The following is a 25,131-nucleotide window of genomic DNA, read 5'->3' as shown; positions in this document are numbered from 1 at the left end:
GCTTTAATATCACTCTAAATGGGAAAAAATGGTGCTTCTCGGTTTGCTCAGAAGGTCCCCTCAACTGAAGATAGTCTTGAGATAATCATGAAGTTACAGCCATGTTAATTTGGATGGGCTGTTGGGTTTGCATAAAAGCCTGTTTTACTGCACTTAAAAAATCTGAATCAATTTAAAAACCAGGTGCTGTGATTCCTTACGCTGCTCTGGGATGACGCTAAACACCAGCATGTTAGTATTGGAATGCAAGTATGTATTTCCTTAAATCTGGTTAATGGAGAATCCGTTTAGAGAGGATAAACACATCACAGTTGGGATAGAACTTAAATGAGGGGTGTGCCTTTAGGGAAAGAGACAGTGGCGAGTTAATCTAAAGTCTTCCATTTTTTTATAGTGTTCTAAACACAAAATCAATTGTTTGAGGGGGAGAATTCCCTTGTCATCTGTGGTTAGTAAATATTAATGGGTCCTTGTGGTATGTGTATTCCATTTGGAGGGTATTTTTTTTTAATGCCACAGCCAGAATTAATTTAGCTTAAAAGCTAAATTTGAATTTCCCATCACTGTGGCTGGAGGGTGGGTGATGGTGATCTGAGGGTGTCTTCTGGCACAAAAAGAGCTAATATGGCTCCCTTTCATTTCCGATCTGTGATTCTCTGAATGAGGTGTTTTCCAAAATAAAGGGTGTGTGTGTGAAACCAGAAGCATGTCTCCAGAATATTGGATATTGGTTAAACCTAGCGTAGGTTTTTCACTGATGTCTTGACTATCCTTGTTAAGTTTACTGTGCACAGAGGTAAAAATACATGATAATTTCAGTGAAGTGTTTGAAAATGAAACAGCTAAATCTTGCATTTCAAGGCAACTCGGCTTGGCATTATTTGCATATGCTCTGAATTTCAAATCCTTTTCGTGGAAATTATCAGGCAGTTGCTGATGCTAGTTGGGAGGAAGGAAGAGTAAGGTTGTGGGGGCACTCTGGATCCTCCTCCCCTTTCCCTGATAGTCTTGAATTTCAGTATTTACCGATTGTGTTTTGGGGCTAAATGCAGGGGAAGGAAATAAGATGAGGCAGTGGCTATTTGTTTCCCTGCTTGGTTCAAAACCAAAATGCTTGCTGGAGAAAGACATTTTTATCCAGTGCTTTTCTGTTCTAGTGATGGAATTTAGATTGCTGCTTTTTTGTTGAAATTGCATCTACTTTCAGATCAGGTTTTGTTGTTTGTTTGTTTGTTTTGGGGGAGGGGAACTAATTAAGTAAATATGGGTTAGCATGGTTGCTAGTGATGGGAGACTTCAAAACATATTCCTTTAATGCAGTTTTGAGATTCTGCAGATAAATTGGATATATTAATAATTAATGATAGCTGATTCGGTATCAGGGTAGCTTTGAAACTGTGTTCTTTCTCCTTCTAACGGACGGTTAAAATATAATTAAATTGAGGTTTTTATCGCTTGAATGATTAAACGTTCAGATTTATAAACTGGCTTAAACATGTAGTTTTCTAATAAATGCGCGTCCAGCTGATTTATGATACATGAGTGGCCAGTGTTCAAAAGGACGATGCACAAAGTTGAGTAGTATGGGAAATTTATATTCCAGAAATGAATGCTGCATGAATAATGGATAGAAAATTATCAGCTGCTACTAGTAGTGCTATTTTTAAATCTCTATCAGCTTGTTTTCACTCAGGTGCCATTATATCTGGTTGTGCAGTGCTGGGGGAATTGAACATCTTAGCTATGCATTATGTAGTGAAAACACAATGAGGGCTGTGGTATTAGATATCCTTTCAGAAGATTAAGCAGCATGACACAATCTTGTTGAAACATAAATGTAATATGGCCCTAAAAATCCTGCTTGAAGAGGAAACAGTGCCTATTTCATACGGCTGAAATGAAAAATTGTGCTCTTTTGCATAAGGAAGTGGCTGAAATGATGTACAGGAGATGCTTGCTTTTAATACATATATTGGATACTTTGCATAGTGAGTTCATATAATCATACTAATTAATCTGCATGTTAAATCATTTGCAAACGCTTGCCCTGGTAGATTTTGGAGATATCTCCACAAACAGCTGCTCTGTAACACTTCAAGGTTTAATCCAGCTGTAGTTAGATATTAGCAATAATGCTGACCAGCTATATCTCAGAAGGAGCCAAGGGCTGGCTTTAGATTCCCTCCCTCCCTTTAAATCAGTGCTATTAACAGTTACCTGACTGGGTGATGACAACTTGGGGGTGACAGAAACAGAATCTTACATTATCTAATGCTGCAGGAAATATAAATGATAGTAAACATTGCATGCATGGAAGGGACTGGAGCACCTTTTTAAGCATTTCGTTCAACATTTGATCTCTGTTTATATTTGACTATCATCATCTTTAGATCTATTTTTGTTGAAGAGAGAAGTTTCAAAGTATCTTAAAATCCCGAACTATTTATTAATTAATGTGAGTGTAGGTGACCTAGACTGTACTACTGGTTATTGACAGTGCTTAGAATGGTATGTTGATCATACCGTATTCTTTAGCTAGCTATCCCTATAGCAACACTTTAAAGGTACACTTATAATTAAGTATATAATTAGGATTTAGACGTTGGAGGCCTTGACTGTGACATGTGCCTGATACTGGATTAATCACCGCTGAAATCTTAAATGCACTCTTAATTAGCATGAAGTGAAAGACTTGGTTCTATTTCTCACTTCCATCTCACTTTCCAATAATTTAATTACGTTTTCAAGCTTGGCGTTTGAAGAGGTGAAGTGTATGGAAAAGTGTGCTGTCCTACTCTGTGAATTTTGGTGGGTGAACAAATTTCACGTCGTTTCCTGTTCCACAGGAGGATGTTCTCGGCTACAGTTTGGATGTGGAAACGATTTGTCAGCCATGCTACCTGCATAGTTCATTTCTGGCAGTAGCTTAGATAAGGATGGCCAAGGAAGCTCAGTGTGTGATCCCGTTTAGCTGGCTTTCAGTACCTTGCTGTGTGAGAGCTGCGCTAGTGTAGTGCTGATAATGTACAACCGGGAGTACGTACTTTTACAGTGCCGCCACATGGAAAAGCAGTTGTATCTTCCCCCCCCCCGAAGTAGTAGTATTTTCTTTGTGCCTGAATCTGTGGGAAAGACCTATGCAACTGTAGTGTTTTGATGTACATTTCCTCGGTGTACCTGTACCGCGGTTCTGTCGAAGATCAGATGCTTTATGCCAACTTACAGGTATTGAAAACTAGAAGGCTTGGTGAGAGTAAATTGACCCAGCAACTTAAAGTTCACTGCTCTTACATTTTGATTCTAGGACCAAAACACTCATTTTGGAATGGGATGCTTATATTCATTTTACCCTAACAGCATTTTTTTTTTTTAAATGGTGGTATGTGCACACAAACACAAACCAGTTGGTACAAAATACAGCAGCAAAATGATTAGTAATACTGGATGATAAACTACTATGCCATTGTCCTACGATCTGCATCGGCTATAGGTTAATGGTCTGCGCTATGCCGTAATTTAATTTTGATGTTATTTTTTAATTGAGAGAAAAAGCAATGCTATTTCTCATTCTGCTAAAAAGAATCAGCGTGGGAGTTTTGCAAATTTGGTGGTGTGGCAATACAGGTAGTCCTCATTTAGCGACTGCCTTGTTTAGTGACTTGCAGTTACCACAGTGATGAAAAAGTAACTTTATAACTGGTCCTCACATTTATGACCTTTGCAGATCTGTAAACCAAAGGAAAGCTGAAGATCATAAGGACAGTCGTGGTTTCACTTAGCGATTGCTTTGCGTAATGGCCAAGTTGCCAGTCCCCATTGTGGTCGCTAAATGAGGACTGCCTATTTTCCACAATACGTATAAAGGAAAACCAGATTAGACATAGATGCTAACTCTGTAAGCAATTTCTCTTGGCTTTGCTTATATAAAAAGAAGGGCAACACTAGGAAGCCCAACTCATCTGATACTGAAACCATAGGAATGAATGGGGTCCCTACATTTTGCTGGCAAATTATACCTTCAGTATTTTTATTTGTGGCTTAGATTCAGTCTGAGATGGCTCTGGGATAAGTATACTACATGTTTTCAATTAAAATCTAAGGTCATAAGTATTTAAGAGATAAAATTAGTAATAAAGTTAAACTCTGATTAGACAATTGCATTTTCTATGAAACGTAATTTTTGCATCTTTCAGTGATAACATTTCTGGGTTGAGTCTAGTTAATGTAACTGTTGATTCATAACCACACACTTGGTACAATTATCCTAACCATAATTAAGTTTGATTTCCCAGGAAATGTCACATAGGCTGGGTAACCTAGGAAACACAGCTTTCAAAGGATAAAAAGAAATTTTCTTATGGGCCAGTAAGTAGTCAAGGAATAAAAAACTGAGAATAGGACTAAATGATCATTTTTTGCAAAGGACTGATAAAAGATCTCTCAAGGAGAGACATTTGCTGAAAACACCGAATAATTGAGGGTGGAGGGAACCAAAAAGTCCTACTTAAGGATGCAGTATGAAAAAATGTGTCATTTAATTTTTTTTCCCACATTTACAATCTTTACATTTCTAATTTTTCTGTCACATTTATGAAGAGATTTGTAACTTTTGTTGTGAGCAAAAAGAAATAGGTTAAATAAAATACTTAAATATCTCTAAAATGATGGCTGCATTTCAGCATAAGCAAATGTAAAATGTGCATTCCCCCCCCCAAAAAAAAACCCCTTAATGCAAATACTCTGAAAGGAATCTAAGCTAGCAGTAACTGCCTAGGAAAAATAATAATGAGGTTCTGACAGATTTCTTGATTGAAAAATGGTTGAGTCTATGTGGCTGTTATGAGAAAAGCAAATTTAAAAATAAGCCTTTAGAAAACAAATGGAAAGTAAAAGTGCCAATATCATAACGCTTTCAGAGAGGGTGATGGGTACAAGCAAGCATACTTTGAATATTGTGAACAATAACGATACCACATCTTAGAAAGGATATCGTTGAGCTGGAAAAGATGTATACTAGAAACCTGGGTCCATCCCATGAGGGTAATTGGTAGGAGGGTCAAGACAGATAAAAGGGAGTATTTCTTCACTGCTATAAGAAGAATGATGACCACCAACTTGGATAGTTTTAAAAGGGTATTAGACAAGTTCCTGGAGAATAAAGCTGTTGGGCTACAGATGGCAGTTATATAGTATCTCCAGTATAAGACGCTTTACGCCTCTCCTTAGCAGTTGCTGCAGAACACAAGTGAAAGAGTGTCCCTGCACTCCTGTGGCTGGAGGCCACCATCAGAACAAATGCTGGGTTAAATCGATCTAGTCTGGAGGTTTATTCTGATCCAACAAGGCTATTCTTTCATGCTTGTGAAATTTGAACGGCAGCCAGAAACCCTAGTATCGAGATGCTGCGTGAGAACGTTAAATTATTTTGGCTTCCCTGCCTACCCCCATCCCTATATTTTTCACAGTTGTGCATCTTTGTCTTCCAAAAAGTAATCAGATTGCAGTGATCACCTATGTTTTATCTTTTGCTGCTTTTTTCTTTTTTCTTCTTTCTTTTTTTTTTTTTTTTTTTGCAGTAGTGTTTTGTAATACGTATTTCTTCCGCCAAGTCCATTCATAATGTGACTTTTACTTGCCAAAGACGAGCTAACCCCGCCACCACCAGATTAGAAGGTGGTGGAAGGATAAACAGTTAATGTGTGTACTGAAAGAACAGGATGCAGTCTTGGGAATTATTCCCGAGCATATACTGCTTGCTTGGTATGTAGCATATTTGAGTTCATGCCTACAATAATAGCAGCCGAAATAGAGCAACTTAAGGGGAATGTAAAGGACCTTGGAAAAAAAAACCAAGGGGCTTTGTGAAGTTGAAGTGATATTTTCAAACTGCCAAATCACCATGAGTACTAATATGTTGTTTATGCAATAAAGGTTGAGCATTTGGAGAATTCAGTTCCTAATATGGGAAATTGAGGAGGAGAGGTATTCAGCTACTGTACAGCAGGAACAGAAGCTCTTTTTGAGTATTTGCACTCGCAGTAGCTGCATTCTGTGTGAAATCCTTTGAATCTTCTCAAACCAGAAATTCTCTCCTATTCCGTAAATGTAGAGCTGAAGAAAACCTAGCTAGAAGAGCTGCCGTAGATAACTCACCTTGTGAGTGCCAAGCGTAGCTGCTGCTGTGAGGGTGCTTCCATCTTGATTAGCACTGCATTTCCTTTAGGGAGTGGTTTTGTTTACAGGTAGTTTTCATTTACTGACTGGTCGCTTAAAGGCCATTAGAAGTTACTATGGCACCCCAAAAGTAGATTTCCCACCGGGGCCCGAAATTACGACCCTCGCAAGGCCTCCGCAATCACGTGACCGAGATTTGATCATCCCAGAAGCAGCGGCCATTTTAGGTCACATGTCCGCCCTTTAGAACCAGGAAGTCCTTCAGGCTTACCACGCTGGATTTCTGAGTCGGCAGGCCCAATCACATGGCCGCACTACCTACTGTGATTTAGCAGCCGGCAGAGGGAGGCTTGTGTGTGCCTTACAGTACTGTACAGGAAAGGTAAGTACTTTTTCCATGCAGTGCTGTACTTATGCTTGCCTTTCATTTTTTCCCAGTTTTTGTTTAACTTAAGTACAGATTTGTGTGGTGCCATGCGTGTTCCATCCTCTGCCTGTCTGATTTTTAATTATATTTTAAAATACTGAATGTGGTTTACTGTTTTTAAAACAGTTGTTCTATAAAAATCAGATTTATATGCAGTGCTGTGACTTTTTTTCCTGCTGTAGTAAACTCTGCAGCTTTTATCACTGCACAGTACTGTACTGGGAAAAAATTAAAGGCAGGCCTAAGTACTACAGTTCTACAGTACCATACCTTTAAACCTGTTTAGTGCTGTGCTGTAGAACAAAGATTCCGATGAAGACCTTACAGTAAAAGTTTTCAATTATCAACCAGTAATATTCATTGAAAATAACAGTAATATTAACTGAAAATGATACTACTGTAGTCACAGAGGCATTTCCATAGTCATGTTTTGGTGGAAAACATACAAGTATCACACTTCACCCCCCACAATACTGCAAAGTAACTCCTGGTTCACTTAACAACCGAAGGAAACCACAAGCCCCAATCTTGAATCACTTAATGACCACTGTGACTCACTTAACAACTGCAGTAAAAGTTGTAAAAACGAGTCTGGCTCACTTAACAACTGTTATGACTGACAACTGAAAATCTGGGCTCAGTTGTGGTTGTTAAGGGAAGACTACCTGTCTTTTCTTTTCAGTTAGGAACGTAGGTGAAGCCCAATCTATCAGCTGGCCTTTGCGCTCTTAAGCTTGGAAGAGGGATGTGACTTGATATGGTAGCTGCTCCCAAACTTCTGACCTGTGTTCATTGGCCAGCTGATTTGGGTACTGCCAACTCTCTCCTGCGTACACCAGTTACCTTCCTGGTACTGCGGACTTGTGAAGAGCTCTCCCTACCCGCATCATCCGTGCAGAAGGAAGATGGCAACTCATTGAGAAAGAACCTGTTGGCATGCTGATGATCCCCTACTTCAATCCTAGTATCTTTAAATAGAAGTTGTAAGCTGAAATAACCTCTGCCTGTGATCGGCTACCATGGGCAGTAACCATCCCTGGGCTAGGGAACCGGTTGCGTTGTCTCCTACAAAACAATATCTTATATTAGGACTGAATTCCATGTAGTAGCAAGTTGGAAGGGCCATTGTGAGTTGCAGTAGCTGAACTTGGTTAGCTGGATCACCTGACTCTACTTAGGCCAGAGTAATAGGCTGATTGTCCCTACCCTGTTTCTTACTCACGGAGATTGCAATTGCCCATGCCGAATTCTTGCTCAGCAATTTTCTTGCTGTTAAACTTGTTTTATTGCTGCTTCCTGCCAGGTGAAAGTTGAAACCTTTTAGTGTCCCAGAGCGACTCCTGTCCTTCTCTGCCCTCAGTCTTGCACCTGTCACTGAGCCCTTGTGCATCAGTCCATCTCAGTCCCCCTGATCTTGGCTTCGTGGAGCAAACCAAGAGTGTGCCATTGAAGTGCACCACCAGCAACATAGAGATATGTATGCTTTGCTACCTCACGTGAAGCGTTACCTCTCCAGGATAGACACAAATCAGTATTGTTTGTAGGTTTTTTCTTAAATTATATTTACATGCACTCACATATAATACCCATTCGTATTTAGTTTTGTTGTTTAAAAAAACCTTTAAAATGAACATTTGAAGTTGACACAGATCAGTACAAAATAAATGGGCCAAATTCTAGGCTTGCTTGCTAGCTTGTTTGTTTGTTTGTTTATATTTCAAATTTCTGTCACCACCCATCTCCCCCCAAAGGGGGACTTAATCTGTGATGGAGGAGAAAGTCATTTGAGGAAATACAGTAAAAATTTCTCTAGATGTCGTCACTGGTTTTAGTTTTTTCTTTTCCTCTTTAATTTTTTATATTATTGTCAGCCATCTTTTGGAACTGAGCGGCATATAAATGGCGGAAATAAATATAAATAAATAAAAGTGTTGTGATCCTCAGCAAAAATCGAGAATTAAATGAGTTTTACATAGGGGATATATTTACTTGATGTGATGCAAACACTGTACAAAGTACATGATTAATCATATAATTGCCTTTATGGCAAATTACCCATATTATCGTAAGACAAACTGTAGATGCAGAGATATTTGCTGGATTTACATATTGTGCTGAGCCTCTATGTCGTGTAGTGTTGTCGGCAAGGCAGTGCCTGTTTTTTTCAACCAAATATGGCACAATCATTTTAATTGGTTGATTTTCAGTTGCCGGATTCTGTGGAATTAATGGGCTGTACAATTGCTTAGATTTTGACGGTTGAGTAGCTGACAACTCAAACCTAAGTGCGAATTTAAATACTTAATTTTGATTTGTTGTAATGTGGAGCTGTTTCCAGAAGCCAGGGTCCAGGTAGTTGGTTTAAGACAAAGAACGGGACTGAGGATATTGTGTGTTGCGATTAAGGATCTTTATACGTATGAGGGGGTACTATTTAATTAGGTATTAAATGAAATATTGATGCTTTCTGTCCTATCTTTAGTAATTTTGAGTTTACATGCATTTCCATATATGGATCCTCACTTGAATACTGAACCACAGGCTAGTTGGAGAAGTCCTGATCATTATATCTTGAGAGGATAATGCAGTATATTATCATATATGGGTTTTCTGTCCTTCTTGGTGGAGAAATGTAGGTTCTCTGGATAGTTTTGTGTAAAGACACCATTACTAACATGACGGTCTTAAAGGAGGGTTACGGAATGAGAATTTATGGGCAGCAACCAGGGGGCCTAGTTTTGAAACTGGCCTTGGAATGCCAGTAAAAGTTTATTTACAAGCAGCTAATCATTTATTAGGTATTTATTAGCAAATAAGCACTTGAACTTGACAGTCCCACAGCTGAATATTTCATATTCTTTAGGCCAGAATAGAAAATACTGTAATAAAGTATCAAGAGGCAAAAATGTTAATTAGGTATAATAAACTTCTTAAGTGTAATAAATGTTCTTAATTTATAGATCATTCTTGTTCTTATCTGAATAAAATAGCTACTACGGCTAATAAACCTCTTATAGGACTACTTCAAAGGTAAGGGAGCAGGTTTGATTATCATGAATGGATTTTCATGTATGAATGATGTATTATCCATATATTGTGTATGAGCCATCACGTATGGGTTTTTTCTCTCTTTAAGGTAGCAGGGGTTATACTTCTGGGAATGTTGGAATATTCAGTCCAGTCTATGGGTTAAACTGGGACAATTCTAGTTTCTAGAAATATAAAATGATGCCCATTCATTTTCAACTTCTTCCCTTTCTTAGGGCAAGACAGGGGTATCCCCATCCAGTGGCTGTATAGATTTAACCAGTACGAACTAGATTGCCCAAAGCAAAGCCACCAGTGTGAACTGCAAGCTGGGATCATCAGATAGCTTGCAAATTCCAAAGTAAAATCTGGCTTCTCCCACGGAGGCGGATAGAATTGTCCAGTCTTGCTTATAGAATACCTTCCAGGTTCATGTGTAATGGCCTGTACACAAAAGAAAAAGTGACAAGTTTGCAGCATTGACAAGATTGGACTAGATGACTTCCAAAATCAGTTCCAGCTCTGATTTTTCTCAGCGGCTTTGTGAAGATATGTGACAAAGTGGTAATGCTGCACCAAAAACATCTGAATTTACTTTGTCTGATTCATGTACTTCAGGAGGAAAAAATAGGAAAATAGCTAAATAATTAGGTTACATATGTTTTGGGAAAATGGACGCCCTTAATCTCAAACAAGGGATGGGCGATCCAGCATCCCACAATGATACTACTGAAATTTTGTAGTGAAATGATCAATTTTTAGGCCTGTTGGTTTGGCAGTGGTATAAAAGCCACAATAGAGTGGTTTGTTTCTGAGGGTAAGCCCACTTCCCTTTGTACCCTAATCCTCTCAGCCAAAAAATGGGCTGAAGAAATCTGTAATGCCCTTCTTAGTGACATCACAGCATTGCTGGATGGCTGAGTTGCAGCCCCTACCTCTTATGCATTGCCCATCCCTGACAGGTATGTCTAATCCTGTATGTAGACAAGTTTTGTTGTTTGGGTTATTGAGTTTAAAGCAACAATTTAGTAGACTGAGAGAGAGCGAAATTATTAACTGTTAACATAGAGAAATTAAGCCTTGAACTGTAATGAGTGGTGCTTTATAGTTCACAGTGAAGCTCAAATATATGTAAACGATATTCAGATGTTTAAATAGTTCCTGTCTTTTTAATTGGAACCTTGGGGATACTTTAGTGACACATAGCAGCGCTTGCTTTATTCTTTAAGTGAGATTCTCATGGATAGAGTCTTCTTTGATCAGGCATATATGTGATCACCCAAGTTCCTAAGGAATGGGATACCAAAGAAACTACAGGTTGTCCTTGAGTTATGACCATACGTTCAGTGACCGGAGTTACGACAGTACTGAACGGTGGTTATGACTGGTCCTTGGAGTTCCAGTCCCAGCACCTCCGCAGTCACATGCTCACGATATGGGCGCTTGGCAACCAGCTCACATTTACAACCAGTTGCAGTACCCTGCGGTCACATGATCTGGTTTTCATATTTTGCAGTGGCAATGTGATCTGAAGTTGGAGGAGCTCTCTAGCTCAACTGTCATGGTCAGATCACACCCTAGTTGCCATGAGATTATCTGGCACTGCCCCCTGCCTCTGATGACTAACGGACCCTGATGGGTTCCAGAAAGAATTGGGGGTAATTCATGATGGTCGTCTGCACCATCCAACTGAGGCCTTGGTTGTCACTTGCAGTGAGAGGGCAGCTGAGGCTTTGGATCAGATCGGATCACATCCATGTGACCTCTCCTCTGCCATGGATCCTGTCACTCTCTGTGGTTAACAGAAGAGCTAAGGGAGATGAAATGGGAGAAGCAATGTCTAGCATGCTTCTAGAGGTCAACAAGGGATGAATTCGATCAAACACAGGTAAGAGCCACTGTTAAGGCCTACCTAGGGGGATAAGGGTGGCAAAGCAACAATACTTCTCCGCCCTTATTGCATCCACAGATAGCCACCTGGCAGTCTTGTTTAGGTTGACTTGAGCCCTGCTGGAAAAGGAGGACTCGGAAGTTCCCCTCTTGGGCCGCATGGAAGAATCTGCAGAGCATCTGTCAGACAAAATCACTCAAATTTGTTCCCAGTTAGATATCAGTTTTGGTTCAGGTCCGATGGAAACGTCTGGGGCGCAGTCTTGCCTGGTTTTCTGGGAACAGTTTGAACCTGTTGGACCTGAGGAAGTGGACAGGGTCCTTATGACTGTGAGCATAGCCCCCTGCTCCTTAGATCCATGCCCCTCCTGGCTAGTTAAGGCTGCCTGGGGGGGGTGTCGTGTGGTTGGGTTCTAGCAGTGGTTAATTCATCCTTGGGGTCGTTCTGGTGCTCCTTAAGGAGGCTTTTGTCCACCCCTCCTTAAGCCATTGCTGGATCCCACCATACTGGACAGTTTTTGCCCGGTATCTGACCTTCCTTCCTTTGGGAAAGTTGTGGAGAAGGTGGTTGTGCAGCAGCAGCAGTGGGCCCTGGATGAAGCAGATTATTTGGGCTCCTTTCAGTCAGGATTCAGGAATGGGCATGGGACAGAAACGGCATTGGTCACACTTTGGGATGATCTCTGGCGAAAGCGGGACAGCGGTAGTGCATCTGTCCTTGACCTCCTTGACCTCTTGGCAGCCTTCGATACCATCAACCTTGGTATCCTTCTGGATCGGCTCTGTGGGTTGGGAGTGGACGGCTCAGTATTGGGCTGGTTCTCTTCCCTCCTACGGGGCCGGTACTAGTCAGTGTTGATTGGGAGTGTGAGAGGTCCTGCCTGTGGCCCCTACCATGTGGGTGCTGCAGGGTTGGCACTCTCCCCACTCCTATTTAACCTCTACATGAAGCCGCTGGGTGAGATAATTTGTTGCCATGGGGCGAGGTATCATCAGTATGCTGATGATACCCAATTATACATCTCTGCCCCTGGCAAACTAAGCGATGCGGCTGATGTCTTGTCCTGGTGCCTGGGGGCTGTGGGGGTCCGGATGGGGAGCAACAGGTTTCAACTGAACCCTGGCAAGACTGAGTGGCTTTGGGTTTTTGGGCCTTCTGGATCTGGGACTTTACCATCTTTGGTACTGGATGGGGTGGCAATACCCCAGACAGACACAGTGCACAATCTGGGGATCCTAAACTCAAGAGTCCTGCTCAAGGAGCAGGTGGCAGTCATGGCTAGGAGGGCCTTTGCCCAGCTTCGTGTTGTGTGCCAGTTGCACCCTTTCCTGGACCATAAGGCTCTACTCACAGTCGCCCACACCCTGGTCACCTCCAGAGTGGATTGTTGTAATGCGCTCTACACGGGGCTGCCCGTGAAGAGTATCTGGAAGCTTCAACTGGTGCAGAATGTGGCTGTGCAGACAGTTATGTGTACCTCTAGGATGGCGCATGTTACACCTCTATTCCGTGAGCTGCATTGGCTGCCAGTCTGCTTCCAGGTGCAATTCAGGGTGCTGGTTCTTACCTTTAAAGCCCTACATGGCATGGGACCAGGCTATTTGAGGGACCACCTCTTCCCAATTACATCTACCTGTCCCATCAGGGCCAGCAAGAGGGATGTGTTGCGGGTCCCGTCTGCTAAAGTGTTCCGTCTGACAGGACCCAGACAACATGCTCTTTCTGCTGTGGCTCCCACCCTCTAGAACATCATCCGCCCCCCCCCCCAAGTGAGTTAGCCCCATCCCTGTTAGCCTTTTGGAAGGCTCTGAAAATGTGGTTCTTCCAGCAACCTAGGGAAGCCTGCGCAATGGTTATATTGTGGTTGTAGTGTGTTTAGATTGGATGTTCTCCCGCGATCTTGTTTTTATTTATTTTTTTAAGTGGTTTAATAGTTGTGACGTTGTTTTAATTGTTGGTTGTACGCCATCCAGAGTCACGTTCAGTGAGATGGGTGGCCATATAAATATGTTTAATAGTCCACTAATTAATTAATTAATTGTGTTTCAAATGGATGTCAAAAATTGGACATCGCGTTAAAAAATTGGGTATCTCTCCACGACTAGCCTCAGTGCTGTGTAAGGAAAAGCCTTGTGTCCAGGGCCAGTTCAAGGGTATGTGGCACCCCTAGGCCACATTGATGGCGCTTTCTCCTCCCGATGTGAAGATCTGCACTGTGGAATGATTCAGAAGGAAGGGCAACACTGGTGCCCCTTACGCTTTGGCGCCCTAGGCCGGTGCCGACTTGGCCGTAGCCTAAAGCTGGCACTGCCTGCGTCAATTGGCTGCTAAATTTAATAGGTGCTGATTGATAGGAAAAGGTGAAACCACCATTGCTGCCTTTTCTTCCTCTTAGTCTCCCCCTTCCTCACCCAACATAGGCACGTTTCGCGGGGAGCCAGGAGGAACCATCGTACTCAATGACCTTACAGCGCAATGTCAGATCGTTTGGGGCAAACAGCAAAGGGGAAGGATGGAAAAAAGTATTCGTCGCTCAACCTGTTTGATACGTACAAGGGCAAGTCCTTAGAGATCCAGAAACCCACAGGTAAAATGGCCAGTGTGCATCAGGGTGATCCTACCAGGCCCTGTTCTCAAAGGAGGAGGCAGTTGCCGTGATGAGCTCGCTCTATCTCTGATGCCCTGATGGTACTCGCAGCGCCCTGAGCGGCTGTCCCTGATCTTGACCTGTGAACTGGGGATTGACAAGAGCCCAGTTGACAGTTGGTGTGAATCAATAGAGCCAATAGCTCAAAGGTGTCTCAGGACTGTATTTAACCTTTGAAATCCTCTTTCCCGCAGTAACCCCCCGCCATGGCTTGCAGAGTCTCGGTAAGGTTGCCATTGCCCGACGCATGCCACCCCCTGCAAATCTGCCAAGCTTAAAAGCAGAGAACAAAGGCAATGACCCCAACGTCTCACTAGTGCCGAAAGACGGGACAGGATGGGCAAGCAAGCAGGAACAGCCAGACCCAAAGAGGTAGGGCAAGACAGACGCTATTGGGGTGTCTGTGCACATTTTCCAGCTTACTGTTTAACTTTTTGCTTACGGGCCTTTCTTGCCTCTAGTACCGATGCCTCGACAGCTCAGCCGCCGGAATCGCAGTCACCGCCGGCTTCACAGACGTCTGCCTCAAACCAGCCGAAACGACCCCCAACAGCCCCCGAGGTAAATCCGGGGCGAGAATGGGGGACTGGAAACGCCCAGCCAGACTGTCTCCTTTTTTTCTGGACTGTTGTGTGTATCTAGTTGTAGTCTACATGTGGTAGAAATCTAGGGTTTCTGGCTCTAGAAATCTCTTCTCTCACACCAATTATTCCTTGGTCTGCCCCTCTTTGGTATATCAGGTGTCCCTCTTTTTGTCACTCGGGGGTCCACCGTGCGGCCACTTTCCTCTTCCTTCCCTGGGAGGCAGTTATTTGTCAGAAAAAAGACTTGGCCGGAACTGGATTATAAGCAGTTCCTGCAACTTCTGCCTCCCTAAAGACCGAGTACAAGTTTTGGCAGGCAATGCACACCCACGTTCTACCTTGGTGATGATTTTACATCAGCTCGCTCTCGGAAGGGTGGGCTACAACTCTCACCTCAGCCAGCCATCGTGGGCCTATAAAAGATTTAGGCAGGGGATAGGCATTTTCTGTAAGAAAGCTGGCTCTGCTGTAACTGACTTGAGAGAGAATGCAGTACAAGGAATGTAGCAAATTGACCAGTTTAGGAACCTAACTTTCTGGAAAACGAGATTCCTCCAGCATTCATTTCCCCCTCTGGCCTATGTTTGTTCGTTTGTTTGTTTTATTTATTCAAATTTCTATTACCGCCCATCTACCCCCGAAGAGGGGGACTCTCTGTATGTGGAGGACTATGTGATCCCCTCCAAACCATGCTGTTCTGGGGGTGGTTGGGCAGTTTCCAGAAGTAAATCCTCTGAACTGGAAGCAGCTGCTGATCCAGCTGTAAAGGGCATAGCTCAAAATTATTCCCGCTTTTGCGGAGTATGTAGAACTCCCAATAAACCAGCAGGAGCAGAGGTGGAGAAAGTTGGCAGTGGAAGAAAAAATGATCAGTAGATTTGTACTGATCAGTGGTCAGTAGATTTGGGTTTCCTTACTGGCCACTGGAACCCTGCAGAACAAGGTACCTCCTCCAAAGCAGCAGACGGACGGTCCAGCTATATTTGACAGCACCTTCCAAGTGCATCTACTCCTTTAAGAGGAATAGCAGAGGCTTTGCACTTCCTTCCACAGCCATTTTGCATTGGAGCGTTACAGGAGGTGACCACATTTCATTAGGACTTTTTTATTGCACCTGCTCTGTTTACAATGTAAGCAAGACGGGCGGTTCTCATCTCAGTCCCAATTGTGCAGGTTGGTTCCTGTGCAGGTTCATTCTGGAATAAAACGTTGTACTTAGACTTCAGTGTACTAGGCAGAATAAACCACCTAACCCTGGGATTTTATGAAAGGGTGGTTTTTAATTTGGGAGTGCTGGCACTGTTTTCCGTTGTTGATAGGTATCATTTTGAGCTCATTTAAATGAGTCTTGAGGATAGAAAGGCTGGTGGGAACTACGATCATAGCAGTTTAACCTTGCTTATTTTCTAACCATATTGATCATGATACTGATAACTTTACGTGTGGCTTGGCTTGGCACAGTGTAGTATAGTATGTTTGCCTGTACATTATGAATTGTAATATATGGCTGATGGCTTGACATTGTTCGTGAGTCACACTGCTACATCATCTTCTGTAAACTTGTTTAAAGTAATGGTTTAGCATTATTTCAAGAAGACAGTCAAGAAAAGGAAGTAGAAGAGAAGAAGCTCTTGATTTTAAGTGAAACTAAGTATTCAGAAATGTGTATTGGGTTTCAGAAAAGTGGACTTTAATTCAGAGCCATGAGAAGTGGGGTTGTGTGGTTCTGTGTGGGAAAAGAAGCTCAAGGTGCGTAAAGATAAAAGACGCCTTTCAAACAGCCTTGGCTTCCGGTAACTATACGAACGTGTCCTTGTAATTGCTTGGCAGTGATACAAAATGGTTGCCACTAACTCCTGGGAATGTTTTTTTCCACTTTCCCAGTCACATCAGCAGATTGGGGGAGATTGTTGTATTGCTACCTGAGAGGGAACGTGTGAGAGAGTTTTTAGAAAAGGAGGTGTTAAAAGGCCAATGGCAAACAATACCGAGAAGGAAAAGATAGAGGACAACAGAAGAAGCCAAGAAAAAGGCTTAGCGAAGAACTGGAAACAAACCAACCTTCAAAAACACAAGAAGGCATATAGAAACATGTTCAGGAATACTCTTCTTTAAACAGATAAAAATCTCCAGAGCCAGGTGAATTGCATCCTGGGGTATTGAAAGAAGTAGCCAGCACTGTGTGTTTTATCTCTGAGACATGTTAGAGCAGCGTTTCCCAACCGTGGCAACTTTAAGACATGGGGACTTCAACTCCCAGAATTGCCCACAGCTGGGGAATTCTGGGAGTTGAAGTCCACACATCTTAAAGTTGTCACGGTTGGGAAGCACTGTGTTGGAGACATGCTCCGTAACAAGAAGAGAGCCGTTCTTGTTCCCATCTTCAAAAAGAGAACCTGGGGAACTACGGACCAGTCCTTGTAACATTGGTGCTTCTGAAGATTCTGGAGCATGATCCCCTGAGAAAAATGCAGCAACTTCTGTGTGGACTTGTCATGAGCAAACCTTGCTAGACACATCTTAGTGTTTGATCATGGACTTCTTCAATAGGTTGCAGGGATAGTAAAAATGTAAAATATTTTGATTTTAGTAAAATATTCCATTAGAGGGAATGGATATTGTATTTGCAAATGGCATAAATTACGGTGGAACAGCATATACTCTATAAGTCAAAAATAAAATTCAAATGATCTTGATAGCTTAGAAATTGGCTGAAAGTAGCAGAATGAGTTTTAACAGACAAATGCAAAGTTCTCCACTAAGAAAACAAAGCAAATGACAGGAATGGAAGTGCGATGGCTGTAATACTTATGAATAATAGTTCACAAACTGAATGAGCCAGCAGTATGATGTGGCTGAAAAAAGGGGGCAAATCCAGCTTTAATTTGCATCAACAGAGCAGTATTATTTAAAACCATGGGAAAGAATTTATTTTTATTTAATTTTTATCCTGCCTTTAACTCAAGGTGGCAAACATACCTAATAATCCTTCCTCCTCCAATTTTCCCCACAACAACAACAACCCTGTGAGGTAAGCTGGGCTGAGAGAGAGGGACTGGCCCAAGATCACCCAACCGACTTTCATGCCTAAGGCGGGACTAGAACTCTCAGTCTCCTGGTTTCTAGCCTGTTGCCTTAACCACTAGACCAACTGGCTCTCTTTGATTTACTTCATTCTATATGGACCCCACCTTGAACATAATGCCCAATTCTGGGCGCTACTTAATTTAGATAAATTGGAACAGCTTCAGAGAAGGGCAGTGAAGATGATTGTTCCTATGAAGAGAGATGTTTAAAAATGGGAATGTTTTGTTTTGGGAAGATGTGTGAAAAGGGTGGCTAGGTAGCACATTTCAAATACCTAAAAGGTATCACACAGCAGAAGATCAATACTGTTTTCTGTTGTGGAGGTCATCAGATAATGGATTAACATTAAACTCATAACCCAAACAACATTATTATTGTTATTGTACACCTAGTGATCAAATTTAACCCCTCAAAGCTGTCTGAACAAGATGTGTTATAACAGCTGTCCAAAAGGCCAGAAGCAAAGGCACCACGTGGTGGAAGGCTATTCTAGATGGATTGGTGCCACAGCCTCTTTCTCCCTCTCTGACCCACGAATCTCCTGCAGGGCACGCACATGGGCCATATAGGGCTAGATAATCAAAATCAACACTTTGGATTCGACATAGAAGCCTGTTGGCAACTAGTGCAGAGCCTGTAACCCCACTTAATGTGCATGTAGCAACTCTTTCCCTGCCAAAAGAGGAGCTGCACTGTTTTGTCTCAACTGCAGCTGCTGAGCACACATCAGAGGCAGCCCTACATTGAGCACATTACAGTGATTTATACAAGAGATTATAGTGATATGGACAGACCATAGCAGCCTTATTCACGTGTAGCGTTGAGCAATAATGAGCACGTTTGCAGATCAGACAATCAAAAACATTAAGTGCCTGGTTATGTATGAATGGCTGTGGTTTGTTAAACAGCAGCTTCTGATGTGTGTGTGTAGTTACCCCAGAGAATGAAGAGTTGCTCATAAGCCTGAATCTTAATTCTTGTTAAAAGTGAACATAGTTTAGTGTTGTGTCTAAACAATGCTCATATATATGAGTTTTCCAGTAACCATTGCAAGAGGCAAGGATGCTTGGGTGATAACTTCTGAACAATTCTAACCTTCACTCTTCTGCTCTCTGGACCTTTTTTAACACATCAATTTTCCATTTAGCCATAATATTAGAAAGTTTATTCTCTTAAAGGAACTGGTGTCATCTTCTAGATCAGCCTTTCGCAACCAGTCAGTCCTGAGCTCTTGAAATCCCGTGCTGGCTAGTGATATGGCAGTTGACATCCATCATTAAACTGATACTTCAGGGCAAATTGGCCTAGTTACTGGGATCTCTGGTGACCTATATTGTTGAGACCCCAGGATAATTGGAAGCCATCGGGATTTTTTTTAGCACATGTTTCTCATCCTGTCCCCTTCTTTCAGAATCCCCCTACGGTAGCAAGCGGGGTAAAGTCCTGGGCACAGGCCAGCGTTACCCATGGAGCACAAGGAGATGGTAAGTTGTGTCGCAACTCATACAACATTGTTTTGTGAGATGGAGCAAACTTGCCATAGAGTCTCTGTTGTCTTTCTCTGACGCCAAGGTGGAAAGGGATCAAGCCTACTGTCGCGATTCTCTCGCGAGGAATTTCCGACCCTGCAGGCGGCTGGCGACCAGGACAAAGCTGGCAAAGAAAAGGACACTACCGATGCGTCGTATGGGCCCGGACCAAACCTCCGCCCCCAGAGTGAGTGACCGTTGCTTCTGGGGCAAAGGGGCATCTCCCTCTGCATAAACCAGAGGTGTATTTCATTCAAGAGGCTTTGCCCCATTCTTCTAATTTATTTCCCTCCTCCAATAAATCTCTTGCAGACGCAACCAGTTGGCGGGATGGAGGTGGGCGGGGCACTGATGGGGAGCTGGTGCCTGAGGATGGACGGGCTGGTGTCAGCATGCAGCCCAGCGTCCCACCTCAATTCCCTCCCTATCGGGGGATGATGCCGCCATTTGTAAGTATATTGTGGAAGAAGATGAGCCCTTTTTTATTCATTGGAAATCTGGGGTGGGCAGGGAGGGAATTCTCCTTTAACGAATTCCTTCTCTACCCAATTGCAGATGTATCCCCCATATCTCCCGTTCCCGCCTCCATATGGGCCACAGGGACCTTACCGCTACCCCACAGCAGAGGCACAGAGGTAAATCGGAGGTCGATTGGGCGGGTTGTGAGGAGGGAGTCAAATAAGGGGTCAGCAAATGTGGTTTGAGGAGGACATCCACTCTAGCAGAAGCAAAAGTGCAATTCTTGAAATTTTTGTGGTATAATAAAGACTCTAAAACTGTTTAGACCACTTGACTGAAGTACTTATTTTCAGTTTCAGGAATAGTTAAGGCAGATGAAGACATCCTTACAATAAAGGTCATATCTTTCAGAGAGAAGGAAGCTAGATATGGCTGTTAGTAGAGAAGTGAAAGGGATGTGCAGCTATTGAGATCCACAGTGAAAAAGGTGTTTCTGAGGGGGCACTTGTTGAATCTGTGGGTGCCTCGTTAAATAAGCTGCCTCTTCTTCTTGGGTCACGCAGCAGCCGCACAGCCCTAGGAAAATACGCGATTGGGTTAAGGAAACACACTTCCCTATTTCTTACTTTGCTCCCAGAATCCACGTTTAGATAAAGAATTACACAGCTGGTTATCCAACACTTAAATGCCAAAGAAAGGGAGTAACAGGTAGTTCTAAATCAGTAGAATTCACGGTTCCGCTCTGGCTGCAAATGCTTCTGTGCGAGGTGCAATATGGTCTGGCGGCCACTGCGCTAGGAATGAATCTGGGTTGCTTCTCCGCTGTGTGGACTGGAGAACATCTGAACTCAGAGACCGTTGGATGCTCCTCGACTTTTGGATCCTCCTCACGCGTTGAAGACAATGTTCGGTTAGCTAGTAGAGCACAGAAGTGGAGCTTCAGCAATCTTGCTGTTTCTTTCCTTCTCAGGTTCCAGCGGCTCTCAGGGCCTCGCCCCGCACAGCCTCCGGTGCGCGTGTCGGAACCTGTAAGCCGGCCACCCGTCCTCAAGCAGGATGACCTGAAAGAATTTGATGAGCTGGATCAGGAAAATGATGAGGGCTGGGCAGGTAAACTGGAGGGCATGATCACGTGATTGTTGCTGGATTGCGTACTTTGTTTCCAGCCTTCCAGGGATGCTAGCGTTTCAGGTCAGTCTGATTACCTCCCTCCCTCCCCCGCCAGGAGCCCATGAAGAAGTGGACTACACCGAGAAGCTAAAATTCAGTGATGAAGAAGACGGGAAAGAGTCTGATGAAGAAACTACTGAAAGCCGGTAAGCTTTGGGCAGCGCCATAGCTGAGCACATGGATCTTCCTGTGAACTGGGCCCCTGGGCTATCAGTTCTGCAGGAAAGAGAGCCAAAAAAAGTGCCCCTACTCATGTGACATTGTGGAGATGCAGCCCTGTCGGCCTTCCCAGATAGACCAGACAGGAAACACGACCAGATGAGCTAATTCTACTTTATTGTAAGGCTACATCAACAGAATCTGGCAAGTCTGAAGTACAAATCTCCCACTGTCTGCTTTATAGCCCAATAACTTAGGGGTGGTCCCTCCTGAGCCCCTTGCTCCACCCACTATGCAGCTGCAGGCTATGCTCCCTCTTATCTGACCATTCCCTAGGCAGCATCGCCCCATCTCCCAAGGTCACTCCCACATAAAATCACAGGCCTTCAGCCCTGTGGGATCCAGGGAAAACAATTCCCAGGTGGCTGCAGCTGCATCTCCAGGGTACCTGAGTCAAAGCCATTCTTGTTGCTGGTTGCCCCAGCTCCAAACCATGTGTCCTAACAGTCAGGAACCACGCTGAGACAAGGAATAGGTCTCTAGTGTTTTATTACTGCTACATTAGACAGAAAATCCTAACAAAACTGAAGAAGCGTGGGAAAACCCCAGACATATAAACCCCAAAAGTCAAGGCGGGTCTGATCTGTGTCTCTTTGAATGGCTGCTCAACTCCTCAGTACTACGCATGCGTTTTCCCCCCTGGATAGGGGCCCCCTCCTGCTCACCATCAGTACTCATGACACCATGTGTGCAAAATGCCCAAAGCTCTTGTTTCACTGCTCCCTCCCTCTCTCCCTCCCTCCCTCCCTCTCTCCTTAGTAACGATGAAGCTTTTGGTCCTGAAAACCAGTCATCAGGCGCAGAGACAAAGAAGGCTGGAACTCCAAAAGAGGATCAATCCCTTGTGAAAACAGCCTGGGCCGAAAATGCGCGTCCCTCGGAGGGTGCCAAGGACCTGCCACCGCCTTCCCCTGCAGTCCGGCCTCCCCCGCCCCCACCCCCGCCCCCCCCAAACCGGGGCAACTGGGGGCAGCCCAACGATTTCCCGGTGAGTCTGTTGAGGCTGGGAAACCTGGTAGTGGACGAGGGTTGGCCGTTGCCCCTCAAGCGATGAGGAGCCGAATTAGGCTTCCGAATTAAACCAAAGGGTGTGAATTATGGGAAAACGCTTAGGAGAGAAGCTGGTTTGTTGCTGCCTTATTGCCCCACAAGGCCAGGGCTGCCTCCCACGTAAATAGCAGGCGAGGGGCTTAAGTGACCGGCACGTGAAATCTCTGACGTTTGAATTTCTGCTGCGGCGCTTGATCAGGAATGACCCCCTCTTCTCCCCCCAAATGCCTGGTGCGTTTAGCTCCCTGACCTCGAGACCGTTTCTTCCCTCCAGGACCGCCCGCTGCGGCCGCTTCCTCCCGAGGACGAGGATGAGGCTTGGCGCCAGCGCCGGAAGCAGTCGTCCTCCGAGATTTCGGCCGCGGTGGAGCGTGCCCGACGCCGGCGGGAGGAGGAGGAGCGGCGCATGCAAGAGGAGCGGCGAGCTGCCTGCGCCGAGAAGCTCAAGCGGCTGGATGAGAAATTTGGCGCCCCCGACAAGCGCCTGAAGCCGGAGCCCCCCAAGGAGGCCCCTGCTCCTCCTCCGCCCCCCGCCCCGGCGCTCCCCAATCCGCTGGCTGCCCCAGGCTCCCCGGAAGAAAAAAAGGAGGAGCCGGTTCTGGCTGGCAAACCTCGCAGCGTGGCTGGGGGGGGCGGCAGCGGCGGCGGCAGCAACGGGAGCGCCTTGGACTCGGCGGTGCTCGGTAACTTTGTGCTCCTCTTGGCGTTAGAAAAGTCTGTCTGAGCGGCCAGCCAAAGAGCCAGCAAAATTGTGGTGGTGCCGTGGGGTGTACGCAGGAAGGAAAAGGGGGTTCTCTTTCGAAACAGATGGTCATATTCCGGCAGTCCTGTTTTGAGCCAGCCCCAGCTCGGTAGAAATAGAACTTGGGACGTGTGGGTTGCTTCGGGTTTCAGATTGAGCAGAGCGCGGTCAGAGGGAATAGAGCAAGGCTGGTGCATGTTGTCCGGGCTCCCCTCTCCTCCCCTCAGCAGCTGCGGTAATGGCAGAGCCCGCTGGCCATCCTCCCCCCCCCCCCCAGGCTTCCCAGCGCTTTCCTTCTGTCCCCTCAGCTGCCACCAACAGTGCCTCCCCGCCTCCCCCACCCCCGTCTTCCCAGCAGCCCCCGTTCCCTCCCGCTTGCAGGGGAACGTTGGCTGGGCCTCGGAGCGCGTTCTGAGTTCAGTTCCATAAGCAAGAGGACTCCCCAGGCTTGGCCCACGCCAGCTGGAAGCATGTTCCAGAGCAGCCATCCACAACCTGGCATCTTTTAGGGTGTTGGACTACATCCTCCATCATCCCCAGCTAGTATGACCATGCTTTAGGATTTTAAATGCATATGGAGGGCTCCAGGTCGGATACTACAGTAATAGTACTGTAGAAGAGGTCCTCGGAATCTTCTGCAGTGCATCGGAGATCCCAGTTAGTCAAGGAAGTAACGGGAGGCATTATCGGTAAATCTTTTCAGTTGTTTGCTCAGAAGGGGACAAAAGAAATAGGAAAGGTACCTCAGATTTTGATTGTAGGCACATAACTGACTTGAGAAGAAAAGTCTGCCTTCCTTGCTGATACTCTCATTTTCCGCATATGAATTCTCCCCATTTTTTTTTTTTTTTTAAAAACCCTCTAAAATCCAGTTAATGACCTATTTCTGGCTGCACTAGGCCATTGCAGGCTGAGGGAACAGGATTACGTTTTACTTAATTTAGACATCTACAAACCATCCTGCATCAAAAGATAAATGAAAAATAGAACATCGAATGGCCAATCCCAAACAGCTGATACGATCAAGATTTAAATAGCATAAAAATGCAGCAGTAGGGGAGACAGTCTACAACACCATAACGGGGAAAGCGCTTTCCTTATCGGCTATTTAACAAGTGAGGAAGGTGCGTTGAAAAGATTCTTCCTGGAAGATTTTGAGACGCAGAAGCCTGGGATAGAGAGAAAGGTGTGTTCAGGACAGTAAGCTTTAAGGACCCTACGGGTCAACATGGGAGACCGCAGCTCATTTCCTGTTTTTCCCATCCTGTTGCCCCACAGCTGAGCCCCCTCTGGCTCCTCCCCCTTCTCCCAAGGAAGTTCCAGAAGCCAGGGAAGAGCCACCAGCCTTACCTGGACCGGTCCTTCCGGCAGCCCCCATCCCCGCCAAGGTGGAGTCAAAGGGAGAGCCGGTTCTTCCCGCTCGCCAGCCAATTCCAGCTCAGACTCTTGGCTACTCAAAATACCAGAAGTCGTTACCGCCTCGATTCCAGCGGCAACAGCAGGTACGGCATGAGAGGTCTGGGACGAAAAGCGGGTTCCTCGGGAAGATGGAAAGCAGCAAGTAGAACCCGTTGGGTTGAGTTCAGATTAGGACTTGGCACCTGCTGGTGTCCTTGCAGCTCCTGAAGCAACATACCCGGCAGTTGCTTGGGCAAGTGGGGGCTCTGGGTAGGAGCGGTTGTTGGGGGCCGTGTAGTAAAAGATGCTCTCGCTACCCTCTCAGGAGCAGTTGCTGAAACAGCAGCAGCAATGGCAGCAGCAACAGCAGCAACAAAGCCAGGTCCAGCCTCCGTTGTCTTCCTCTACCCAGCAGCAGGCAGCAGGCGTCCCTCTGGCTCCTCTGGGCCCCTCGGGCAACGTTCATCCTCAGGCAGGGCCACCTGGACAGCAGCAGCCCTCAGTGCCCCCTCCGGCACAGCAGGCTCCCCCCAAAGGCATGTACCCAAGCTCCATCGGGCGGCCCCCGCCAATGCCCCAGATAAACTTTGACCCCCGCTGGATGATGATCCCGCCTTACATGGACCCACGCATGATGCAGGGCCGGCCCCCTATGGATTTTTATCCTCCTGGCGTGCACCCCTCTGGTAAGTACTGGCGAAACAAACAGCAATTTGTAGCTGAGCTC

At 44.9% G+C, this 25,131-nt stretch overlaps 1 protein-coding gene across 1 annotated transcript in view; it reads left to right on the top strand.

Annotated features, from left to right (window-relative positions):
* Positions 1-25,131, top strand: part of PRRC2A (proline rich coiled-coil 2A) — a 42,352-nt gene that overhangs the window by 1,648 nt on the left and 15,573 nt on the right. The window contains exons 2-14 of the mRNA XM_063291257.1: positions 13,940-14,106; positions 14,361-14,538; positions 14,628-14,727; positions 19,249-19,321; positions 19,410-19,553; positions 19,679-19,815; positions 19,922-20,001; positions 20,796-20,935; positions 21,051-21,141; positions 21,974-22,202; positions 22,539-22,947; positions 24,285-24,508; positions 24,730-25,090. Coding sequence (XP_063147327.1) covers positions 13,995-14,106; positions 14,361-14,538; positions 14,628-14,727; positions 19,249-19,321; positions 19,410-19,553; positions 19,679-19,815; positions 19,922-20,001; positions 20,796-20,935; positions 21,051-21,141; positions 21,974-22,202; positions 22,539-22,947; positions 24,285-24,508; positions 24,730-25,090 — 2,278 coding nt within the window. The 5' untranslated portion in view covers positions 13,940-13,994. The remainder of the gene's footprint in view (positions 1-13,939; positions 14,107-14,360; positions 14,539-14,627; positions 14,728-19,248; positions 19,322-19,409; positions 19,554-19,678; positions 19,816-19,921; positions 20,002-20,795; positions 20,936-21,050; positions 21,142-21,973; positions 22,203-22,538; positions 22,948-24,284; positions 24,509-24,729; positions 25,091-25,131) is intronic.

This window comes from Candoia aspera, chromosome 2, assembly GCF_035149785.1.
Source record: "Candoia aspera isolate rCanAsp1 chromosome 2, rCanAsp1.hap2, whole genome shotgun sequence".
NCBI lineage: Eukaryota > Metazoa > Chordata > Lepidosauria > Squamata > Boidae > Candoia > Candoia aspera.
The sequence above is the reverse complement of the archived record's forward strand: the minus strand, read 5'-3'. Positions and strand labels throughout refer to the sequence as shown.